Below are 22,876 nucleotides of genomic sequence, written 5' to 3'. Positions count from 1 at the left end.
GGTTGTTTCTTTGAATGTGACTTCTTAACACGCTGTCCAAGCTCTCATGTGGTGAACTTTGACCATGAGATTTTCTCTCACGTAAGACATCTGTGGAAATAAAAAGGGTTAGATTTAGGATGAGGTTATTAGGAAAAGTTGTAATTTTATGTGTTCAGTTATCAAAAATATCTATAGATCGCTTGGACGTGGCTGTGATTACAAGAGGTAAAAACGATATAAATACTGTTCGTTTTCTCACACAAACCGCCCATTTCGTGTCTTAGGCCATCAATGTGTACTTACATTTTCGAGTTATTAAATCATGGTTAATCTGGACTCTGTGCATGCTCTTTGAGGTGGTGACCATAGACCTGCATTATATGACTGACAGACAAGAACGGTTTGACCTAAAAATATCAAAATTGACCCCTACATCTTGGATGCCCTTGAGGTAAGCTAAAACATACCAAAAATTTATTTCAAAGTGAACTATCCCCTTACGTTAAAATCAGGTTAAGATTATTTTCACTTTTAACAAACCATTGAAAGTTCAGATTTAAAAAAAAAGGATACTTTTATGGGACATAGGACATAAATTGACACTTTTATAGGTCAAAAGTGGAAGAAAGTAAAGTATTTATGTTACAAAATAGTTATTTTTCAAATAAATGCTGTTCTTTTGAACTTTCTCTTCATCAAAGAATCCTGAAAATTTGTTTTATATATATATATATATATATATATATATATATATATAAAATAAGCAGAACTGTTTTCAACATTGACAATAATAAGAAATGCTTCTTGAGCACTGGATCATCATATTAGAATGATTTCTGAAGGATCATGTGACACTGAAGACTGGAGTAATGATTATGAAAATTCAGCTTTGCATCAAAGGAATAAGTTAATATATTAAGATGCAAAAATGTTATTTTGAATTGTACTAATATTTCACAATATTTCTGTTTTTCTGTGTTTTTTGCAATTTTCTGTGCTCTTCAAATAGGTTGCATCAGCAATATTTTGTTGATTAAATGAAGCAAAAAAACAAAAAAAAAAAAAAAAACATGAGCACATGCGTTTACTGTTCTTTATAAAATTTTGATAAAACCATATTAAGAGATTTTATCTAAAATAAAATCTAAAAATTTGCAAACATACTAAAATAATAATCCGCACAATTCAGCCTTATAGTCTAACTGAAAGATGTTTCTAGAATTCATCCTGTACTCACGTATGAATGTATTCGTGTGTGTGTGTGTGTGTGTGTGTGTGTGTGTGTGTGTGTGTGTGTGTGTGTGTGTGTGTGCATGTGCTGTCATGTGTCTAAATGTTCCTCGGGGCTTTATCTTGTGTCACCAGGCATCAGACAGACTAGGCCGTCTCTGAGCCATGCGTTCGCCCACATACACCCTGATTAGGCTTCCCCCATCTCCCAAATGTGCATACTGACAGAAGGAATTGGACAAGGTCACTGAATGTTACCATGACAACCAGACACGCAAGCTGCAAGGCTTCAAAGAAATCTCCTCCCATCCTCCTGCATAAAAAGCTTAGCTGGTAAGCGTATGTGTAAGGCGAGATAGAAAAAAATCTTTTTCTAGCCAATATTTAAAACCGTTCACCGATTTAACATTGTTTTATTGTTAAAGAAAGAGTTTAAATTTTCTTCTTGCTTTTTTTCAATATAGACTGCTTTAAAGTGAATAAAATTCATGTATCCCCCTCTTTCTGAGTGTGTTTGCATTGTTGGCTACCAGTGAAGCATCAGATTAGAGCTGATGTCTGTGTCAGTTTGATGTGATAGATGGAGCCAATCTGGATTGAGCCTGTCACAGAGTTTGACTGATGCAGCACCACCCACCACACACAAACCCAATATCTGTCACTCAAACTCAACAACTACTCAATGGAAAACATATTTTTTTTTAAATAAAATAGACACTAGCCCCAACACACGTCAAAAACCGGAGCTAGTTTTCGAATGAGCTATACATGTCATATATATAAGGTTTTAAGTTCAAATTTAAAAGTTAAATTTGATTACTTTTTGCGAAATCTGTCCTCCAAACTAAAATCCAAAGAACTTTGCTATAGCTGTTGACGCTAGTATACATGTATACAACATAATGAATATAAATTAACCAAATGTTTACTGAACTATTTCTTTTGTCCTATACAATTTTGTCCTATAATGAGAAAGTCATACAAACCTCAAACTGTTAACCTGTCACCTCTGACCTTCAATAGCCGTCACAGCTCCTAGTGCAGATGGGATGTGTTGTTGCAGGAACTGATTTGCTATAGACCATTTCACAAGATGTAAACAACACTGGTCCAGAAGCACTTCCTGTTTCAGTTTGTAGCTGTTTTCTTTATTTCACATGTAAAGAAAACATCTTAAAGATGTTTGTTTAACTTTTTGATTCAGTTTTAAATGTTCTGTTGGTTGTATTTTATCCCAGCTTTTATGTAGTGTTAAAAAACTGAAACAGGAAGTGCTTCTGGACCAGTGTTGTTTACATCTTGTGAAATGGTCTATAGGCTACTCCTGAATGGTCGAAATCTCACGCTACTTAGGACAAATGTAATGTACAAAAGTAGCTGCACACTGCTTAAATACAAAATTAAAGTTTTAAATGAAAATATAGAAAGTACAGTCACTCTGATGACACAATTTTAAAGGGTTAGTTCACCCAAAAATGAAAATTATGTCATTAATGACTCTCCCTCATGTCGTTCCAAGCCCGTAAGACCTTCGGAACATAGTTTAAGATATTTTAGATTTAGTCTGAGAGCTTTCTGTCCCTCCATTGAAAATGTATGTACCTTATACTGTCCTTGTCCATAAAGGCAATACAGACATCATCAAAGTAGTCCATGTGACATGAGTGGGTTAGTTCGAATTTTTTGAAGCATCGAAAATACTTTTTGGTCCAAACATACTGTAGCAAAAACAACGATTTTATTCAGCATTGTATTCTCTTCCGGTTCTGATGTCATTGCTCATTCACGATTCCAATGATGCTGCTTACGTGTTATCTTGTGCGCCCGATTAGGACGATTAGGACATCCGTGACAATCGAATATTGCAATACCAAAATACAAACAATGTAGAAAAGCTTGAATAAAGCGCGCGTCACCATCAGACTGTAAACGAAGCTCGGGCGAACAAGATTATATTATATGATATTATAATCATATTGTGGATTAGGAAAAAGGGGGATTAAAAAAAGTAAATTATTAGAAATATAGTGATTTTCAATTATTTTGATTATTTATATTAATACTTGGTTTGTCATATTTTAAATAATGCAGTTTTAAATAGTCACCTTGGCCCCCTAGTGGGCCCAGACCCCTAGTTGAGATAGTCATTCAGTTTTAAAAATGTGCATTTTTAGCCCTCAAAACGCAAAAAATGACCTCAGTATGAGCCAGATTGGCCCATAGGTGGCGCTACAGCAACCAAAAACACTAAATTGCCCATAACTCCTAGACCGTTTGAGCTAGAATCATGATTTTTTGCATCACTGTGATCCCATTGTATAAATGAACGGCAAATTTAGTTTGTGTAAACAACCCTTTATGATTCAAAATACAAAGCTTTTGTCACACAAGTGTTGGTTTCGCTGCGAGTTTTCCAACAGAGCTGTTTGGGGGCCGACTGGGTTTGATCCGTCTAACATATCCCTGAAGCCCAAGTGGATTTCAGATATAGTTTAAGCTTTAATGAGCATGAGCCTGAGCTGCATTCCCTCCCATCCTGCTGCTGAAAAGCATGCTCCATTATTTAAAGCCATTACTTCACGTCTGAAGCACTCATATAAATAAATAAATAAATAAAAAGAGTTAGATCCAACAAAATGAGCTATTAAAGCCAACCCAACTCGCCAAAGTTTCAATAAGTAATTTGAAACACAGTCTGGTGATAGATATTAACACTATAACATCTGCCACTGAAATGCAAAATGGCATGCATTGGAATATGCTTAAAGTGGCCATGGTTCAAATGGATTTTTAAAAGCACAGCACAAAGTCATTAGTTGATATTTGAAATGGTGATCCACGCAGGAAGGCTCAAAATCTATCTTTAGCTTCAGAGTTCCCACATTAAATGGATGGATTACACTAGGCACTGGAATCTGGATTACATTAGTAAGGCAGCAGAATACCATACAACCCAGTATAACAAGCAATAAAACATTACATGGTTCAACAATAAAGATGGCCTGCATGGGGTGAGAGAGTTTCGTCCAAATCTCTATTGCAACTAAAAATGTTATGTTAGCTGATCCTTAACATGCATTTTTATTCTTGCAAACTTAAATTTAACAGACTAGGTTTGGTCAAAATAGCAAGAATGACTTGTTGTGATAGTATTGAAAGCATCAAAATGAACAACAAACCAATAAGAATATAGCATTGTTTACATTACAGCTGTATAATTTGCAGATTGCTACCAATTGTTTTTTTGTAAAGCAAATATATAAATATTATTTCTATATAAATCTATGGTTGCAAATAAAAATTGATCATACACTTGTGAGTCAGTGAAAGTGTCAGCAGAAAATCCCAAATGGCCAGAAGAAAGAAAAATCTGTATTGCTTAGCTTTGCATTGGTGATCAAATTAGTTTACATCATCGTTCTTTTTTTGTGATGACCCCACAAATAGCTTAAAGGGGGATTTCCGAGGTGGGAGTCATTGATAGCCTTTGCAGTGACCTCATCATTAACCTCTCAGTGCAGTAACTACACCACTCTACTGCCAAAGCACCCACATTATATAAACGACAATCATAATTACTTTACGACTCAGCTAAAACTTCTTTGAGGATATTACAGACAAGCTCAACAGGGCTTATTTATTAGTTCATTTACCACCTTATTGGTGAAGCCATTTGTGAACTACAGGTGAACATATCAGTTGTCTTTCCAGTGGCATCAATTACTTCATCCATTATCCCTGGAAGAGCAGGCAAAATCCAATTTTAAACCCAATCAAGACAGTCATTAAACAGCTATTAGTGGCCAGAACTGAGATCTCAGCAACAATCTAATCGGTCAGATCTTTCCTGATATGACCCAAGCAATGACCTCATCAGTGACCCCTTAGAAAACTCCACCAGTGACCTTGTCATTTGCCTCACTGATGGTTTCATGTAGGCTACAGCCTTATTGATAACCTCATTGTCCAGTCACCTTGTGTTTTTCTCAGTTGCATCACACTGTGAAGTGTGAATCGCATTGAATGTCAGATCATTATACAAATAAATGTTATCTTTACCTGAAATTTCAGAGAATCCAGGCTTAATTCCACGTAATAGCTGCCTGTAGATTTCAGCAAAATGCAGATGGTCTTATGTTTATAGGAGCATTGTTGTGGCTGCCTGGCATCCCAGATTGCTGTGGGAATAGTGCCATCATGAGGACTTCGTAATCAATGTATGCATAGATGGCTAGTAAATAAATAATGACTGCATTACTGTCTAAGTTATTATTGCAAAATAATTTAGAAAAATAATGCATAGAAAAATAAAATATTTCCTTTCTAACCAAATAAATAATTAAAAATAATAAATATATTAAATATTTTATTAGTTATCATCTTGTTAATAATAACTAAAGAAAATTACGAGGCCTAGTGAAAACCACTAGGCCACATTGTTATTTACATTGATTAGCCTATAAGCATGGCCTACCTTTTGAATGAAACATTTCACAACAATTGCAAACAGACAAATCCAGTCCAGTAACATATATTTTAGCTACATGCTACTGTCACATTCCTCTCTTTTGTGCTCTTTGTAGGCCTATCTCGGGTCTTTTCGTGGTTCTTACGACCGATGTTTTACTTATCTTACATTAAAAGGGGTCACATAAATCCATAGCAATCTATCAGAATGTTTATGCTTAGAATATAATTAATAAGGAAGTCCCCAAATGCATTTTTTATAAACTAAAGTTCATAACAATTGCTGGGTAGATGATGCCAGCTTCACGTGCACGCGGAGTGATACGAGACTGTAGCTAGCTGAGAAAGTAGTCCTCACGTGGTCTGTTCAAGAGAGAGCAGTTTTTTAATTGTACATTTTGAAAAATATGTGGTATAATCAGTGAGTATAAATAATGATTGCAAAATATATATGCAAAACATATGGAAGTAGGCCTATGTTTACTTTGCTATTGTGTCAATTTAAGCGTATTTTCTAGTCGACCACAAACAAATGTGTGTAACTTAGCTCTTTTTAATAGTCTTTGGTGTAGACATTTTACACTAAAGCAGGAATCTACGACAGAATACGTCTAAGTTAAATATTTAAATAAATATATCTGCAGTCATTATCTATTTAATATCCAAAGTAAATCGGCTAAATTAGTTTGATCCCAGACAGTGTTGGACCTGATCAGGTCCATGCATAGCAGATGTGGGCCAGATCGGTTTGGGTAGGGCTTATATTTAAACTTTGTTTGATGCCATTTGATTGAATTAATGGCTGCTGGTGTTTGTAGCCTACTATAGACTTGCATATAAAATGTTTGTCGCTTGTGACATTCAAATAGCAGCATAATAATCCTCCTAAAAGCATGGGTGTGTCTGAAAGACCATAAAAAAGTAAAATAATGAATTAGTTAATAAACAGTAATGACTCTCAATTACATGCGCAGACATTTAATGCGTAGAGTCAGGGCTAATCAACGGAAGGATGGAAGCCCACTTAAATGGGCCACTGTTTTCTTCGGCCACAAGATGGCAGTAAATGCATTATTATAAGCAAGCTGACTTGAAATCTTGAACTGGATGTCAATCCCTATATGTTTTCATGATCAAATCATATAATTCACAAGGTTGTAGGTCATGATGGTCACATGCCCACCATTTAAATAGGATTAACAGGACAAATTTAAAGGATTTAAATAGCCTATATGTTTTATTACCAATAAAGTGCTTCAAAACAATTCCCACAAATATATCTCTATCTGACTTAAAGATTTGTCTACACCGCTCCCTTATAAAAAAAAATAGAAAGTGTCTGCTCTGCACTCAGCCCTGATGCTGAGGGTCTGCTGATGGCTTGTGTAATGTGGGGAAAATGAGAGTGATTCATGTGAAGGGGTCAGTATTGAGTTAACCCTGGATGGCCATTTTCCTCACTGACTTCCCATGTGAACGGCAAAGCCTCAGAGCTGCTTCTTTATAATAACACACACAAAAAACACATGACCACACACCCCTCACCACGGCCCCCACCACATCCTGCATCCTGCTGAAACCCGACTTCTCCTGTCAGGAAGTAGCTCACTAATAAGCAGAAAAGGTCCTGTGGATGAGGGTTGAGTCTCTCTAGAGGAGGGAGGCTATTGTGTATCTACGGAACTGAGTGTATCATCACCCTGTAATCACGATAAGTTTATTTCCGCTGGTCTGAGATTAATGCTCAACTCTGCAGTAACTCTTCTGCTACATCAGGGCTTTGACTCATTCATAGAGCATAAATGTGTAATTTCAAATTATCATTATATGCAATACTTTTGACATTTATGAAATCATTGATTATGAAGTGGTTGAAAAACTATACAAATTAACTTCATTTTATGAATGGGCCAGGGTAATATAACAGGTATACTGCATAACAGGATTTACCCTCATTGTCATTCAGAAGCACACAATATTACTCATTCAGGTAGAAGTGATTTTATCATGATGTCCCAACACAAACACATTCTGTATCAGGGCTGAATGTGCTGAAGTCACACTCAAACAAAAAGGCACAATAATAGGCCCATTATGTCATGTGTAGCAGTGCAGTGGCGCAGGCAGGGGCGAGGAGCGAGTGGGAGGGAGGATGGTAACAAAAATGAGTGAGCGAGCTTGTAAATGAGTGAGAGAGAGAGAGGGAGTGAGTGTGCTCAGACTGCACGCTGAGGGCCAGAGCTGCACATTCTGTGCTCTGTTCCGCTCACATTTCACATGACCTGAGAGGATGTTGAGCAATCAGCAGGCTCTGCAGAGGTGCAGTATAAATATACATATTCAGATTCATGAGATCAAAAGCGCATGTGGCACGAACACACAGATAAACGAACATTTGGACACAAGCATGCTAAAACAACAACTATAAACTAATTAAAAATAACATCTGGACATTGCCTTGAATACACACCTTCCAAGACTATTTTCCATGAGCACCAAACCTGGCAGCAGCACTCCCAGCTGAAGGCATCCCGTCTCACAAACATCTTATGCTGACCTTAAAGATCAGAACTCCTCCTTCACTGTTTATGCTACATATATGAAAGATGCTTCAAATTTTGAGGAAATATGTGCTATTTGTAAGCAATTGGATTTACGATTTTCCTACCCCACAAAGTTGCATTGCAGGAACGACCTGAGACAAAATATCAGAGACTTGGAAGGCCTATTTTGACATTTGACAGTAAGTAGCCATAGAAACCACCCATAAGACCCTAGCAACACCCCAGCAACCACACAGAGGGCCCTAGCAACTATCCCTAGCAATTTGAATACACACACGCACACACACTTAAAAATGTTAAATAAAACAAAATAAAAAGAAATATAAGAAATTGGATATGTTTATAGATGAATGTTAATTATTTTGAAACAATTTCAACAATTTAAAATAGACTTAACAAAACATGGAATTAACAAAAAATGGGCTATTTATTTAGGAAATATTTCAGTTGTTTTTTTTTTTTATTTAAAAAGAAAAAAATATAAAAGGTTCAAAGGTAATTTACAATATCCAAAAATATAAAAAAATAACTTGTTGACTCAGGAAAGCAAAATATGCACATTATATGCATGTATGTATAGGCCTATAGGCCTGCATACACACATGTCAGGTATGGTGGTGGTGGTGAGAGGACTCAAGTGCAGAGTTGATGGGTCTTTAATGATAATAAAATAAAACCTGTAACAAAAACTACCCCGAGGGCGATGACTTGAGATGACTTGTGATGACTTAGGGATGACTAGGCTGGACTGGACTAGACTTGACAGCAGGGAAACACACAGTGGCTGCGTTCGCAACCGCATGCTCAATGTGAGTAGGTAATTATGGCCAAATCTCGAATGAGAACCACAGTAAAAGAAATGGACAGAACGACCCCATTGATTTCAACGGAGAAGACTGAAGCCCGACTTTTGCACTTCCTGTCTCATGTCTGAGTGACTGCGCAGGCTCAAACTGAGCGTGACGACAGTCTGACAGTTGTAAATCTTCTAGTGGCTGTGCCAAGCCAAAATGTTGTTGAAATATTTTGTCCTGTTGCTTTTATGGACTCTCTATATTTGGGCTTCTCCCATAGACAGTAAAAGGCTTCTCCCTCAACTTTATGCCTCCATGTCCCCCCGATTGGCTCATAGACAGTAAAAGATTGCCAGCGAGCTTCTCCTCCTGTCTATACAGTAATGTCTCTATTGTGCGACAGAAAGTTGCGTAGTGATGACGCAATCGTTAGCCTATTTTTCACAAAAACGGCATCTACGGGTCCATAACGTAAGATACAAAGCAATGGAGTGTTTTATACATTGCCGTGTTTCTTTAGAAATAAATAATAGACAAATGAAGTCTTTGGACGCCTCAGATGTAAAGTTATTCGCTGTCAAAGTGACGCCAAAATGAATGGGAGTCAATGGGATGCTAAACGCATGTGAAGTTCTGCTACAATGGCGGCTCCCGCGAGGCTTCAACTTCCGGCTGATGGATTACCGCCTTGATGAGAACCGGACACCTGCCATGTTTACGTTATCATGTGACCTACTACGACACGTTATCACAAGCGCAACAACTTAAAATAAATGAACGACGCATTTAATTTATCTATAAATATCCTGATATTGATTAAACTTGCTCATTTTGTGGTATTGTTGAAGAAACATCTGGCCATTTATTTAGTGAATACATTTAGGTTTGATTTAAAGGAGTAGTTCGCTTTTAAAAAAAACTACTCGCCCCCATGTCATCCAAGATGTCCATGTTTTCTCCATATAATGGACTTCAATGGGGTCCAAATGAGAGTTTCAGTGCAGCTTCAAAGGGCTTTAAACAACACCAGATGATGAATAAGTGTCTTAAAAATAAATAAATAAAAGAATAAATAAAAAAGTTTAAGTTTTATAAGCACAAATGCTCGCCTTACTCTGTTCTGTGATGAGCCTTCGTGACTCTCCTGTTCAAACTCGTTCATCAAAATGAACAAATCTTTTTTTCGAGTCATGACTCGAAAGGTCCTAGATAAGACCCTTAAGTGCGTGCCCGAATCCGTGTTGCTTTCACATTCACGCAAATCGTGGCACGGTTCGGAACCAACCGAACTCAAATGACCTCCTCCAGGTAGTCTCGGGTTTGGTACCCCAGTGCGCACCCGGGTCCCATGACAGCGTTCACATTAGCGATTTCTCTAGCGAACCGTGCCCCGTTCCGAACTAAACTGCCAGTGTGAAAGCCCACTAAAACACAAGCACATGGCCAGTAAAATAAATCACCAGCCATGTGCTCACACAAAACGAGACATGAACACGCAGCTAATGAAACACTCATAAGCCACATGAGAACATGATACTTTCAATACATGATACTTTCAAAGCAGTGTAAAACACAAGCTGTGTGCTAAACGGCACAAGACAAAACAGGAGTGTCAGGGCTCTGTCACAAAACCAAGATATAGACTAGACAGAAGTGACAGAACCCTGACATATACACATAGCCTATGTGTGTGTGTGCACACATGCATGTATAAACAATTTATTAATTAATACATTTACATTATAAAATCTTGATGTTTGAAAAAAAGGCACAAGGGGCATTTATAGACATGTCACCCCAAAGGAAAGAAAAAGGAGCATCTCCATTATCAACAAGGAGCATCTCCATTATCTGCATTGCATAGTCACTCTACAGTATATTTTAAAGAATCACCCCAGGATTACAGCATACTAGATTACATTGCCTGCAGCCCTTTTAAGTGATGTTTATGTCATATGGAATACAGGCAAGCCTGTCTACAAAGCTGCCGTATATGTGCATATTACACAACAGTGTTTGTGCATGTGGAAATTTCTCCAACAGGCCAAGGGCTGTGTTTCGGTTGACCACAAATAGTTTGCTGATTGTTTCTCAGTGAGAGACTTAACGCTTCTGGCACAGTCCCACACTGAAGAAGGAAATACAAATCATGACCTCACCCACCAAATATTCCCCAAATGCCATATACATTGGTGCAGAGCATATCAATGTTGTTTTGGCTCTCAACATAGGACAAATGCTTTATACAGCAGCCCTTTGACAATAAACAGGAAAATTCAGTCATTTTTTGTTCAAATTCAATAAATCCTTTATTATGCGTTATGCATTAGTACGTCAGAAAGATGAATGAGTGCAGACAAAGGCTAGATCCCCAAACATGGAACTTGGGAGGAAGAACATCAAATAAAGAGGACACAACAGCATGACAGCGACAGGAAAATGTGTCATGTTTAAACAGTCAGGCATTGTGTGGCCTTAACCCATGGGACACAAACCCCAGCAGCGAGGACAGAGTCTTAGGCAATACTGACTCAATGGGCCATGACAAAGATGGCTTTGTGAGCATGCAGGACACTCACATATCGTGGGACACTGTCCGCTGTTTGGTCCGAAGCAGAACTGAGGTGCATGGTGATCAGGTTACAGGGGACCCAATCCAACCTAAAAGTCCATCTTCTTGTTATCAGATACTGCCCCCACCTGTTCCCCCTGATCACACCCCTCTATCTTCCCAAAACCAATGCACATTTTCAACAACAGCTCCAACAATGGCCACCCTCCCTATCTTTCTCTCTGTTCACCGGAAGAACAGGGAAAATAATTTGTTTTCTGCAGAACAAACAGCTACCTATAGATGGTCCTTCAAAGGGAACACTCTGTGAAGAACACACTGTGTGCTCTAATTGAGATAATAGCCTGACAAAGGGTACGTGAAGTCTTACTGGTAATATTTAATGTGGGAGAACTATCAAGAATTACATAAATGCTGTAGATAAAAAGGAGCCTTGCTGCAGTAATAACAGTATGCTTACATGCACCAACACTGTAACAAAAAAATCGCTGCATTAAATTTTTAAGAACAATGAACTTGGACGTTTAAGTCATTTCAACTTAAGTTACATTAAACTGACTTAAAAAATGAGTTGAATCTTGTATAACAACCCCCCCTCCCCCCAAAAAACGTTACAAACTTATTTTGGTGAGTTAAAGCAATATAAAAACATATGTTGTCAATACTTACTAATCATATCAATTTTTACAGTGAATCTTTAGATAAGGATGATTCTAAGGGCCCTGTTCAGTAAGCGGGCCTGTTTAGGGCTATACTGTAAAAAAAATATTGTTGGTTTAACTTAAAAAAGTAAGTAACCTGGTTGCCTTAAAATTTTAAGTTCATTGAACTGGAAAAAGTCAGTTAATACAATGAAGGAGAATGATTTAATCATCAGAAACTCAAAATTATATGTTTTCTGAACTAAATAAATTACTTAAGTTCACTTGACAAAAGAAAAAATGTTGTGATTACTACACTGTAAAAAAATTATTGTGGTTTAACTTAAAAAAGTAAGTAACCTGGGTTGCCTTCAAATTTTAAGTTGATTGAACTGGAAAAAGTGAGTTAATACAATGAAGGAGATTCATTTAATCATCAGAAACTCAAAATAATAAGTTATCTCAACTAAATAAATTATTATAAAGTTGATTTGACAAAAGAAAATATGTTGTGATAACAAATCTTGAAAATATTTTTTTTACAGTGGGGTATTCCCACATTTACAGTTTTAAATTGTTTTATTTTTTTAATTTGGTGTGATTTTCACTCAGAAATTGCCAGTCAGTTTTACAAAGAATTACAAAGAATCTGCAAGTAATGCATTGAATTAAAATTAAATTCTAAAATACTGAAATAATATTTGATTTGATTTATTTACAACAACAACAACATATATATATATATATATATATATATATATATATTATACTGTATGATTAATTTCTTTTCCTGTTGATCAGATTATTTCAGGTGTACATCATTCCCTTCATTCTGATTGAAAGGTGTTTACATCAGGCTTTTCAGTCAGATTAAACCATCAATCCGACTATAAACAGATTATTTGTGTGTATGTAAACATGATGAATAGGAAAGCACAGTGAGTTTAGCATTTCTGTACTTCTCTGCAGATGGGTCTGTGATGCAAATATAGCAGACAGACATTACCAAATGACTCTTGTCTAATGATAGGTCACATGCTGAGTTGCGCAATGCTGTCATCATATTGCCCCAGTGATTGCAGTATTCTCACAACCCGAAATCATGACTGGAATGTCTTTTTAACACAATCAAAGGAACTTCATCAAAACATTAAAAAAAATGAGCTGGGAATTGCAGCTGATGTCAGCCGTTGCTTTTGCAATCCGACAATAAATTATTCAGGTCAGCTACCTTTTTATGCACTTTCCTGTGCGATGTTTACAAAGTCTCAATGGGTGATAAATGGATTGGGTAAGTCTCCATCGTGCTCTGGGAACTAGGAAGTCCAACACATCCATGGGGTCAAAGTTTGACGTACTGCACACAGTCGACCTTCTAGGCTGCTCATATGGGAAATACAAAGCTTCTTTATTAATAGCCTGGACCGGAATGTGTAAACATTGGCTCCTTCACACCGTGTGTCACACACACACACACACACGCACACACACATAATATACAGAATCCAGTCCATGAAATCATCTGAATCCTGGTGGACAGAGAGAAAGATAAAGTATGATGAACATAACAAGAAAAGTTTTGTTTTACTGATAAAATGACACAAAAACAAGTGCATCTGATGTCCCTGTCCAGTATGTGTGTCTCTGATTACTTGGACCAAATCATATTAATACCCTTTTTCCTTTATCCTAATTTAACAGATTTCTAAATTTATTTTTGCCTTAAAAGACACTTGATCATATTTGTGTGTGTTTGCGTGCGTGATAGATAGATAGATAGATAGATAGATAGATAGATAGATAGATAGATAGATAGATAGATAGATAGATAGATAGATAGATAGATCATCCATTTCAACATTCAAATTTATTGAAAGTGTATTTTATACGTAGTCGAAATGTAATTTTTTTTTATTCGGTGCCCTCTTGACCGAGAAAAGACAGAAAATAACAGAAGGGCGCCTTTTTATGTAAGACAACAACTCCCACAATGCACCACATTGCAAGGCTCCGCAAGCCACACCCACTAATCCAGAACAGCGCAAACAAAGAAATCACTCTTCCGTCTACAAGGCTAATGTTAGCTGTCACCAGAGTTTGAAATTCATTTCACACAAAATGTCTAGTTAGTTGGCTGTGGCGAGCAGGACGATCGAGGGTGAGGGACATAAGAGGAAGGCGCGAGGCCGGTGGTGTGAGTGATAATGAAAGACACCGGTGAGATGTACGGTCTCGCGTCTCTCACGGAGGAGCGAAAGCATAAAATGAGGAGCGACGACGGCAGATCGAGAGAGAAACAGGCCTGATTTTATGTTGTGTTTTGTTTCTGTTGTGTGTAACGTTACAGCAGTCGCCAATGAGGGGCTGCTGGCTTATACTTTCGTTTTGTATTTGTTCATTTTACTATTAAAATGTTTAAATGTTCGCCGTTTCCCGCCTCTTTCTTCTCACAACCACAAACCCTGTTAATGTTACATTGGCAAACTCATTAATGAATTACTCCTTATTTGTATTTTAGTGAATTACTGCATGATACCTGGATGTTCAGCCAGGCGAAACTAGGATGGTTCACATCACAACACAAACGTCCGTGTGCTCGTCTGATTCAGAGATTTCGTTCAGGAGAAATTGCCATCGTTGAATTCTCTACAGCAGACGTACTCTATCTGTGTACATAACGCACTCGAGAGCACAGGCACCAGCAGTCCACCCAGCTCGAGCCAGTCCGGGCTCTTCGACCGACAGGCAGCCGCCTCCGGTTCCTCCATCAACCTCAGCTGCTCTACACTATACTGCGGCTCGTTAAGATAGCCATGAACTTCGGATTCGAGCAGCAGAATTTCAAAATCCTCTTCTTCCAATTCATCAGTCATACTTCAAATCTCCACAGCGCTTGTTAGCTTAGCATCCAAACAAGATGGCTGAAATTGATTTCAGTATCTGCAAGTGAAGTCTTAAGGCCAATTTATACTTCTGCGTCGAGGGTACGCCGTAGTGTACGGCGTTGGCTTCGCACGTAGGCGACGCCGTCGTGAGCATTTATACTTCTGCGTTCAGGTATTGGTTGCTCTGCAGTATTGCTCCGAAACGCTAGTTGGCGGCGGAGGGTTTTAATGTTCCACTGTGTTTAGATTCCTCGCGGCTAGGTTACTACAAGCAATAGCGACTGAAAGAGAGTGGATCATGTTGGAGTTGGAGCTTATTGGGGTGGAAAAACAGTTCATTTTAGTGAAATTACTAAAACTGAAAGGCAGAAATGACAGAAGACGTCGGAGGAGATGGTACGTGTGGAAATGCGTGAGAAGGTACTGCGGAAATGCGTAGGAGGAAATACGACGCTACCAAGCCGACCAATCACCGATCTTGCGGTCCGCGTCGTCGCGACGTGTAGTTACATTTTTGAAGAGGTGCGCGTCAGGCAACGCGGAAGGGTACGCGGTATGGGACGCGTCTGTGCGTATGCTACGCCGTACCTACTGCGCGCACCCTACGCAGAAGTATAAATTGGCCTTCACCCACTGATCTGTAATAGGCCTGTAGGGTGAGTGGGTCCCACACCCTTGAATAATAATCAGCTAATGTTTGTAGTCTCTAGACTTTTTAATGAAATGTGACTTACTGCTTATTATGACGCAAAATGACGGTTTTTACGTCATAATAAGCAAGAAGTAAAACACTTAAATCCTTATTTCTCCCAACTTAGGGGAAAATAAGGGAGTAAACCATGACCATTCAAAAATATGACTGGGTTTCTAAAGATACAAAGCTTAATGCAAATGGGTGAAGTGTCCCTTTAAATATTATTCAAAATTCGGAAGTTGGGGGCAGGACATATTGAAAGTATTTTTTCTTGAACTTGCCAATAGCTTACAACAGGTCAATAAACAAGAAGTTAAAACTGGATAACTTTAATTTGCCACTTACTTCCTCTATTTTCTCTCCACCAAGTTCCAACCTAAACTGTTGTGCAATAGTGGTGTTCCTGAATTAATCTATAAGGGGTGTATTCAAATGACCAGTCGACCCATCAACTATCCTTTTAATGCACGTGTTTGTGTGAGAACAAAGTTAAGGATAGTACACTAACTACAGTCGGATCAACTGATCAGTGATTTGTTTAGTAAAGTGCACAGCATGATGTAACAAACTTGTCTTTAAATGTATTTAGGGCAAAAAGCTTCAGTTTTGTAGTGCGCACTTGGAAAAAGCCGATATGCTATATCTCTTTTTCATCCTCCTCGCAAAGCATACTATTACACTGGTCATGTCCGCACAGGAAATCTAATCCCCTAAATGGACAGACATCCATAAAGATCCATTATCCTCAATGGGCCCAGCAGTCAACGAGACATCAGTGCATTTACTGGAGGCTCTTCAAGGTCACTGTGAGGAAAATAATCCTTCCTGGAAGCAGACCAGTACTGTATTGACAAATTAGCCTTTGGGAAAAATGATTAGGTGCAAGAATGATTTTAAGTGCTCTCTAAAACCCATTCACAAGGACCCAGTCACAATATCACACACAAGAATCCACATGCATGGACTTTTCAGTGTATTCGCCTGCTTTTGTAACTGTAGACTTCCTCGTAGAAACGCAGTGTCTCAGAACTAAGCTAGCTAGCATGACACAACATGACATTTTTAGACGCAGGACCAAAACACGTTCTTATATATAGCCCGGTCTCCATTTAAAGACAGTTTTCTTCATGTGTTAAGCTACTAAAAAAAAGTAGTGGTACATATCAAAATTACTGTCCTTTTAATAAGTTAGCAATAGCCTTTACTTTTCCCTAAATTTCCAATCTAATATCTAAATCCAGTAATACTTGAACATGTACCCCGTAGTTTTAATAAAGGCCCAGAGTAACAGCCTATATGTGTAAACTATAGGTACGCTTTACCAAAGGGTGCAGTGTGTATATTATGGCTAAATCGTTCCAAAACGCAAGATTGTTGCCGGAATTTCTTAAGAGTACGTCCAATAGACACTTAACTATCCCACGAGAGAGGATTTGTGAATGCCATCGAAGTGACACAACTGACGATAGCATAGGTCACACGACAAAGACAGCATGACAGAAGCCGTATATGGTATATCACAGATTACATTCATATACAAATAAGAGAACGATTCAACAACTCGGTTTTGATCCTTAAAGGTGCAGTGTGTATTTTTTAGCGACATCTAGAGGTTTGGTTGTGAGTTGCACTAAGGGCTCAGCCCAGTAAGTCCAAGAAGCTACGGTGGCTAAAATGGGACAAACACATCATCGTCTGAGACAGCAGAGAATAGTAAGTAAGTAATAGTAGAGTAAGCCAGATAGCCAGAGTAAGCCAAGAGTGTGTAACATTGTCACTGTTTCTGTACCACAGTCCATTATAAACCACATCATGGATAAAGTTTACAAAGCCATAGTCAGGTGAGGATCAAGGGTCTTAATATATAATATAATAATAGTAATCAGCTGATTGTCTCACAAACGTAACCAGCACATTTCTCCCCACATAGCAAACCCATAATAAAGCAAGGGAGAAGAACCACTTGACTATGCAACTATATATTGTTTTATAACAGGGTAGTAAAAGTTTAGCTGGCTAATATGAGCTGTTACTGTGGCTGAGCTGGTTAAAGCGTAAAGCCTTATTTATACTTGACGCGTCCAACTTCATATTTTACACCACTGACAAGGGAAAAGTCATTACTCATGCTGTTTATGGCTTCTAGCTTTCTGCTGCTTCTCTATCAAGGTAGTGGCGAAACACGCTCTGTAACGTTGTTTGTTCGCTGTCGGCTACGGTAGAAACATGACGTCATAATATGTAGCTATAAATGTCTCATTCTAAGTTAATACAAATTTTACGGTTATTAAGTTCTTTATGCACCACTGAAAACATAGTTATGGATGTCATATTGAATTTCTGTAAAAAGATACTCAAATTTTTTATACATTGCACCTTCTATGTGAAAAAATCTATGTTTTCGAACAAATCTTGTAACAGATGTAACATGCAGACAGATTCATTGAAAATATTCAGACTGACAGTCTGTCTGGAACATGGAAACACAAACAGTGATTTAAACCAGAGGTGTTCGATATCAGCACTCAAACTAATAGCATTATAATGCATTAAGATGAATATAATGTTATTTAAACAATATTTCAGTAATGTAAGTTATGCCTAATCTAATCTGAGTCGAGGGAAATCACCATAAACAAGGTCAAACAAGTCTCTTACAAAAAAAAACTGCATCAGAAGATGTATTTCCCTGCGTGGAATCAAACGAGATGTATACTGATTTAATCTGTATCTCTACACAAAGTCTTTCCTATGTCAGTTTCAACTTGAGTCACATGCAGAGGCAGTCTTTGTGTGTTTTCGTGTTTGTGTGCGCATTCACCTTGCGACAGAAAAAGCCCCATGGGCGGTGTGTGTGTACTGTCTCAACTGAAATCAAGAGTGTGTTGGCGAACACAGCAGTGCTACATTCTACACTAATATGACATTTCGAAGCCTTTAGTGCTCCACAGATTGTTCATATAGCGACAGCCAGGTCTCTGTGAATGCTTCATGAATGACTCATTCATTTGGGCAATTCTGCACAAATCGCAAGCTGCCATCTTCAGGAAGGAAAGTACAATCTTAGAAACAAAACAAGGCAATAAATCAAAGCATTAGACTGTTGCTTGCATACAGCATCTGTGATTTGAATTTTCACTTGCTCGCTTATGTATGCAAACCCTGAGCCAAAAGAATCAACTAAGTTGCAGTTAAAGAACATTTTTTGAGATTATCCAGAAAATAAAAGTCAATAAAATAGCCACAAATTGTTCAGGAGGTCAACTAGGCTCACGAATAAGCCAAAGAGGAACCCAAATGTATGATTATTCATCCACTATTATGACACTGCGATTCATGGAATGAGTAATGCTCTCTGACAGGTTTAAACAGCAGCCCACAAAAAACTCCTATGCAACTTTTTCCAGTGAATGTAACCACTAAAACGGAGCCAGCCCGATTTAGACATGTCAGTCTTGATAGGGGAATACCAATCACTGTGAAGACTGCTTCTCTGAACTAAAAAAGCTTGTTCAGGCTTTGTTCATGAGAAGAAGGGAAACCCTGAATTTTTCTTTATACTTCCTCTTTCTGACAACCAGAGGAGTGACTGAAAAGGGCTGTGAAAAACAGAAAGAGATTTTCACTTTAGCCTGAGGTGCACTTCCTATGTACCCTGTGTTGTGTGTATCACTGTCTAAATGACCTCCTGGTATCGCTTCACTTTCCCACAAAAGCTAAGTAAACAATTGTTCTCTTTAAACCTGGTGAGATTTCAAGAAATCATATAAGTGATGTAAGGAGGAGGTGCCCTTTTGTTGAATTTGTGTTCCGGGAGGCATGTGATTAAAGAGGCTCAAACCAGACGAGATAGCCTTCGTTGCTCTCATGTGGTTTGATGCAGGGAGGGAGTAACACGAACTGAAGAAAGTTCAATGAAAATGTAACCAATGATAATCTGCGTCATATTTTCAAGCTTTGTTATCACAACATATTTTCTTTTGTCAAATCAATTTTATAATAATTTATTTAGTTGAGATAACTTATTATTTCATTAGAGTTTGTATTAACTCACTTTTTCCAGTTCAATGAACTTAAAATTAAGACAACCCAGATTACTTACTTTTTTAAGTTAAACCAACAATATTTTTTTTACAGTGTAGTAATCACAACATTTGTTCTTTTGTCAAATCAACTTAAATAATTTATTTAGTTCAGATAACATATAATTTTGAGTTTCTGATGATTAAATCATTCTCTTTCATTGTATTAACTCACTTTTTCCAGTTCAATGAACTTAAAATTTTAAGGCAACCAGGTTAACAATATTAACAATATTTTTTTACAATGAGATATCCCTTACAAAAGCAAATTTCTTTTGCTGTTTTGCATGCCATCACTGAACTCCAGCTGAGGCTTTTTACCCGCAAACCTCCTCTGAAATCACCTCTTTGAATCTCACATCTACACTTTTTCTTTTAAGAGCAACACACCCGATATAACTTCAGAGCGGCTCGGAGCTAACAGTGTCAACACCGATCTCACCTGACTCACATCCTGCAACTCCCATGCAATCACTTAAAAAGCACTTTTTCTCCCTCTTGTCACGTTTACATGACTGACCCTCCTTCATTCATCCAAGTTGTCTCATTTACGTGAGAGTGCGGAGAGGTGAGCATTGCACTGTTGGTCATCGTTGCACAGTGATTGCAGATCGTTACGCCATGGTTGAAGACGGGCCCGCTTTTATTGCAGTGAGAGACAGTGCTATTGCCTGGAATTGCATATGATCACATATTGTACAGTGATATCTGCCAGTTGTGTCATCAGACAGATTTAATGCACGCACACTTTCTCACTCAAAGAAAGCACTCGGATGTCTTTTTAGCTTGACATACTGTACAGCAAGTCATTTGCAAGTAATTTGGGTCTTTTAAAATGTCATACTGCAATTTGAAAGTAGGGCATTCCAGCACGGTTCATAGGATAATAGGGCCTTTTTCAACAAAATGTACAACTTACAAATGATCTGTCTCTCACCCTCAAGCTTTCCTTCTCTATTTTCTCCTTTGTCTTTTTCTTTCAGTGTCTTATTGACTATTACAACTCATTCGCCCAAGCCCGATATTCCCCTCCGTCAACAGTCAAGGTATTACTGTGACTCCCCTGAGCGGAAGCTTCTGAGATCCAAAGAACAGCCTCAGACTGTTGGTTGCGCAAGCCTTACCCCTCCCCTGTGCAGCCCCTGGGGGCTGGAGACACTGTAAGTACACAGCATTACCTCACCTCCGCTAGCCGCATGTCTCGCGTGTCTAGAAGAGCTTGACTTACAGGCATGAACTGAAAGAGAGAGAGAGAGGGGGAGGGAGATCGCACCTGAGAGGGAGAAGGGCAGGGTTACGCAATGGCTCTGGGATTGCCAACCTTTTCACTGCCTACAGGAACTATGTCGACACATCAGGCTGGGAAAAACAAAGCACAGTTGATAGGTGACTATGGTGACTATCGGTGCATGACCCTGCAATCTAATAGTCAAAACTCTGATGGGAACAAGTGATTGTTGAGGTTTTAAAGGAAATGTTTTTAAGAATGTCCTGGTCTCTGTTTTAGACAGAATTAATGGGGACTGGAGATGCAGGCCAACATTGGTACAGTTAAACCATTAAAAATAAAATAAAATAAAATGTTGACTTAGGGTAACTAAACCCCTGGTCAGAGCCTGACTCCACCCACTGGCAATATTTGAAAAATGCTGAAAAAGTGGGCAGACCCATAGAGGGGATAGGGGATGAAATAGATGCTAAAACACTATACTGATCGTTTTCAATATTCGCAATTCCAACTCCTGACTTGCTACAATGGTTTTGATGACCACATAGCTCGCATGGTGAGCTGAAACCTGCGTACGTCACGAAGTGCGGAACATCCAATAGGAAAATTCAACTGCAGTAGCCACCGTTCAACCTGAAGAGGGCAGCACTAAGAACTTTTTACACCATATATTGTAGAAATAAAACACTTTATACACAAATGTCAAATGTCAAATAATCCATTCTTACAGATCATTAACTAAAAAAGTTGGTTTAGTGTTTAGTTACTCTTTAATAAGTTGAATTAACTAAATAATTCAACTTATTAAAATTAGCCTACTATTAACTGATTTTGAAATTGAATTAACTGAAATTGAATTAACTAAAATTACTAAAGCTAAAATTGAATTAAAGCTAAACAGAAATATATATATATATATTTTTTAAAAACTAATACAAAAAAATACTTTGTGTTCCACATTGATTTTTATTTTATTTTGGAACAACGTGAGAGTAGATAAATGATGACTGAATGGAAATTTTTGGGTGAACTATCCCTTTAAGAACTCCTCGTGCATAACACCTATAAACTAATTAGCTGCTTTGTCATAGTGGTAAAAGGTGTTTAGTCAGCTGCAGGTCAGTCTTAGGTAAATGTGCTCTGGGTCAAAAGTTGAATGAGGCATTTGCAGCGAGTTTGCTATGGACATATTAGACCTTCACATCCACCTCTGCTTATGTGTGTTGACAGCTCATTGTGAAACCACTCTATTTGAAATGAGGAAATTACTAGGAAGACAATATCCTGGAAACCGAATTCCACACAGCACACATATTTGAGCCATTAAAACAGTGCGTTGTTTCCTCAAGTTTTTCACAAACAATTTTTTAAAATGTGAAATAATTGAGAGTGAACTATATCTTTCCCTGCTAATGGCAAAGAAATGCAGATCCTTTCATGTTTTTCTGATAGTCTCTGCCACAATCATTTTAATCCCACTGATATGATGATATTTGGATTGCATCACATAAGGCATGCTCTGTTTTTCCCCAGCTGGAGCTCTGCACTGTATGTCTTTGAGAGTGTGAACCCGTTCAGATGTCACACACATGAAATTTTGATGAGCTGCAATGGGAAAAGCAGAATCATTCAGTGAGTGACAGGGAGTGCAAGAAAGAAAGTTGCAGAGAGAGCCGAGAACAGAAAGATTAGAAAGAAAGAGAGATGGGGAAAGACAGAACGGGAAAGAAAGACCTT

At 38.0% G+C, this 22,876-nt stretch overlaps 1 protein-coding gene across 1 annotated transcript in view; it reads right to left on the bottom strand.

Annotated features, from left to right (window-relative positions):
- The window catches only part of maf1a (MAF1 homolog, negative regulator of RNA polymerase III a), a 46,773-nt gene continuing 23,897 nt past the window's right edge, over window positions 1-22,876 (bottom strand). Inside the window, exon 7 of the mRNA XM_089124971.1 lies at window positions 1-90. Within this exon, the coding sequence (XP_088981097.1) occupies window positions 78-90 (13 nt within the window). The 3' untranslated portion in view covers window positions 1-77. The remainder of the gene's footprint in view (window positions 91-22,876) is intronic.

The sequence above is a fragment of the Pimephales promelas genome, chromosome 21 (genome assembly GCF_988280905.1).
Source record: "Pimephales promelas chromosome 21, fPimPro1.hap1.1, whole genome shotgun sequence".
Taxonomy (NCBI): Eukaryota; Metazoa; Chordata; class Actinopteri; order Cypriniformes; family Leuciscidae; genus Pimephales; species Pimephales promelas.
Note: the sequence above shows the minus strand (reverse complement) of the source record. Positions and strands in the feature narration are given on the sequence as shown.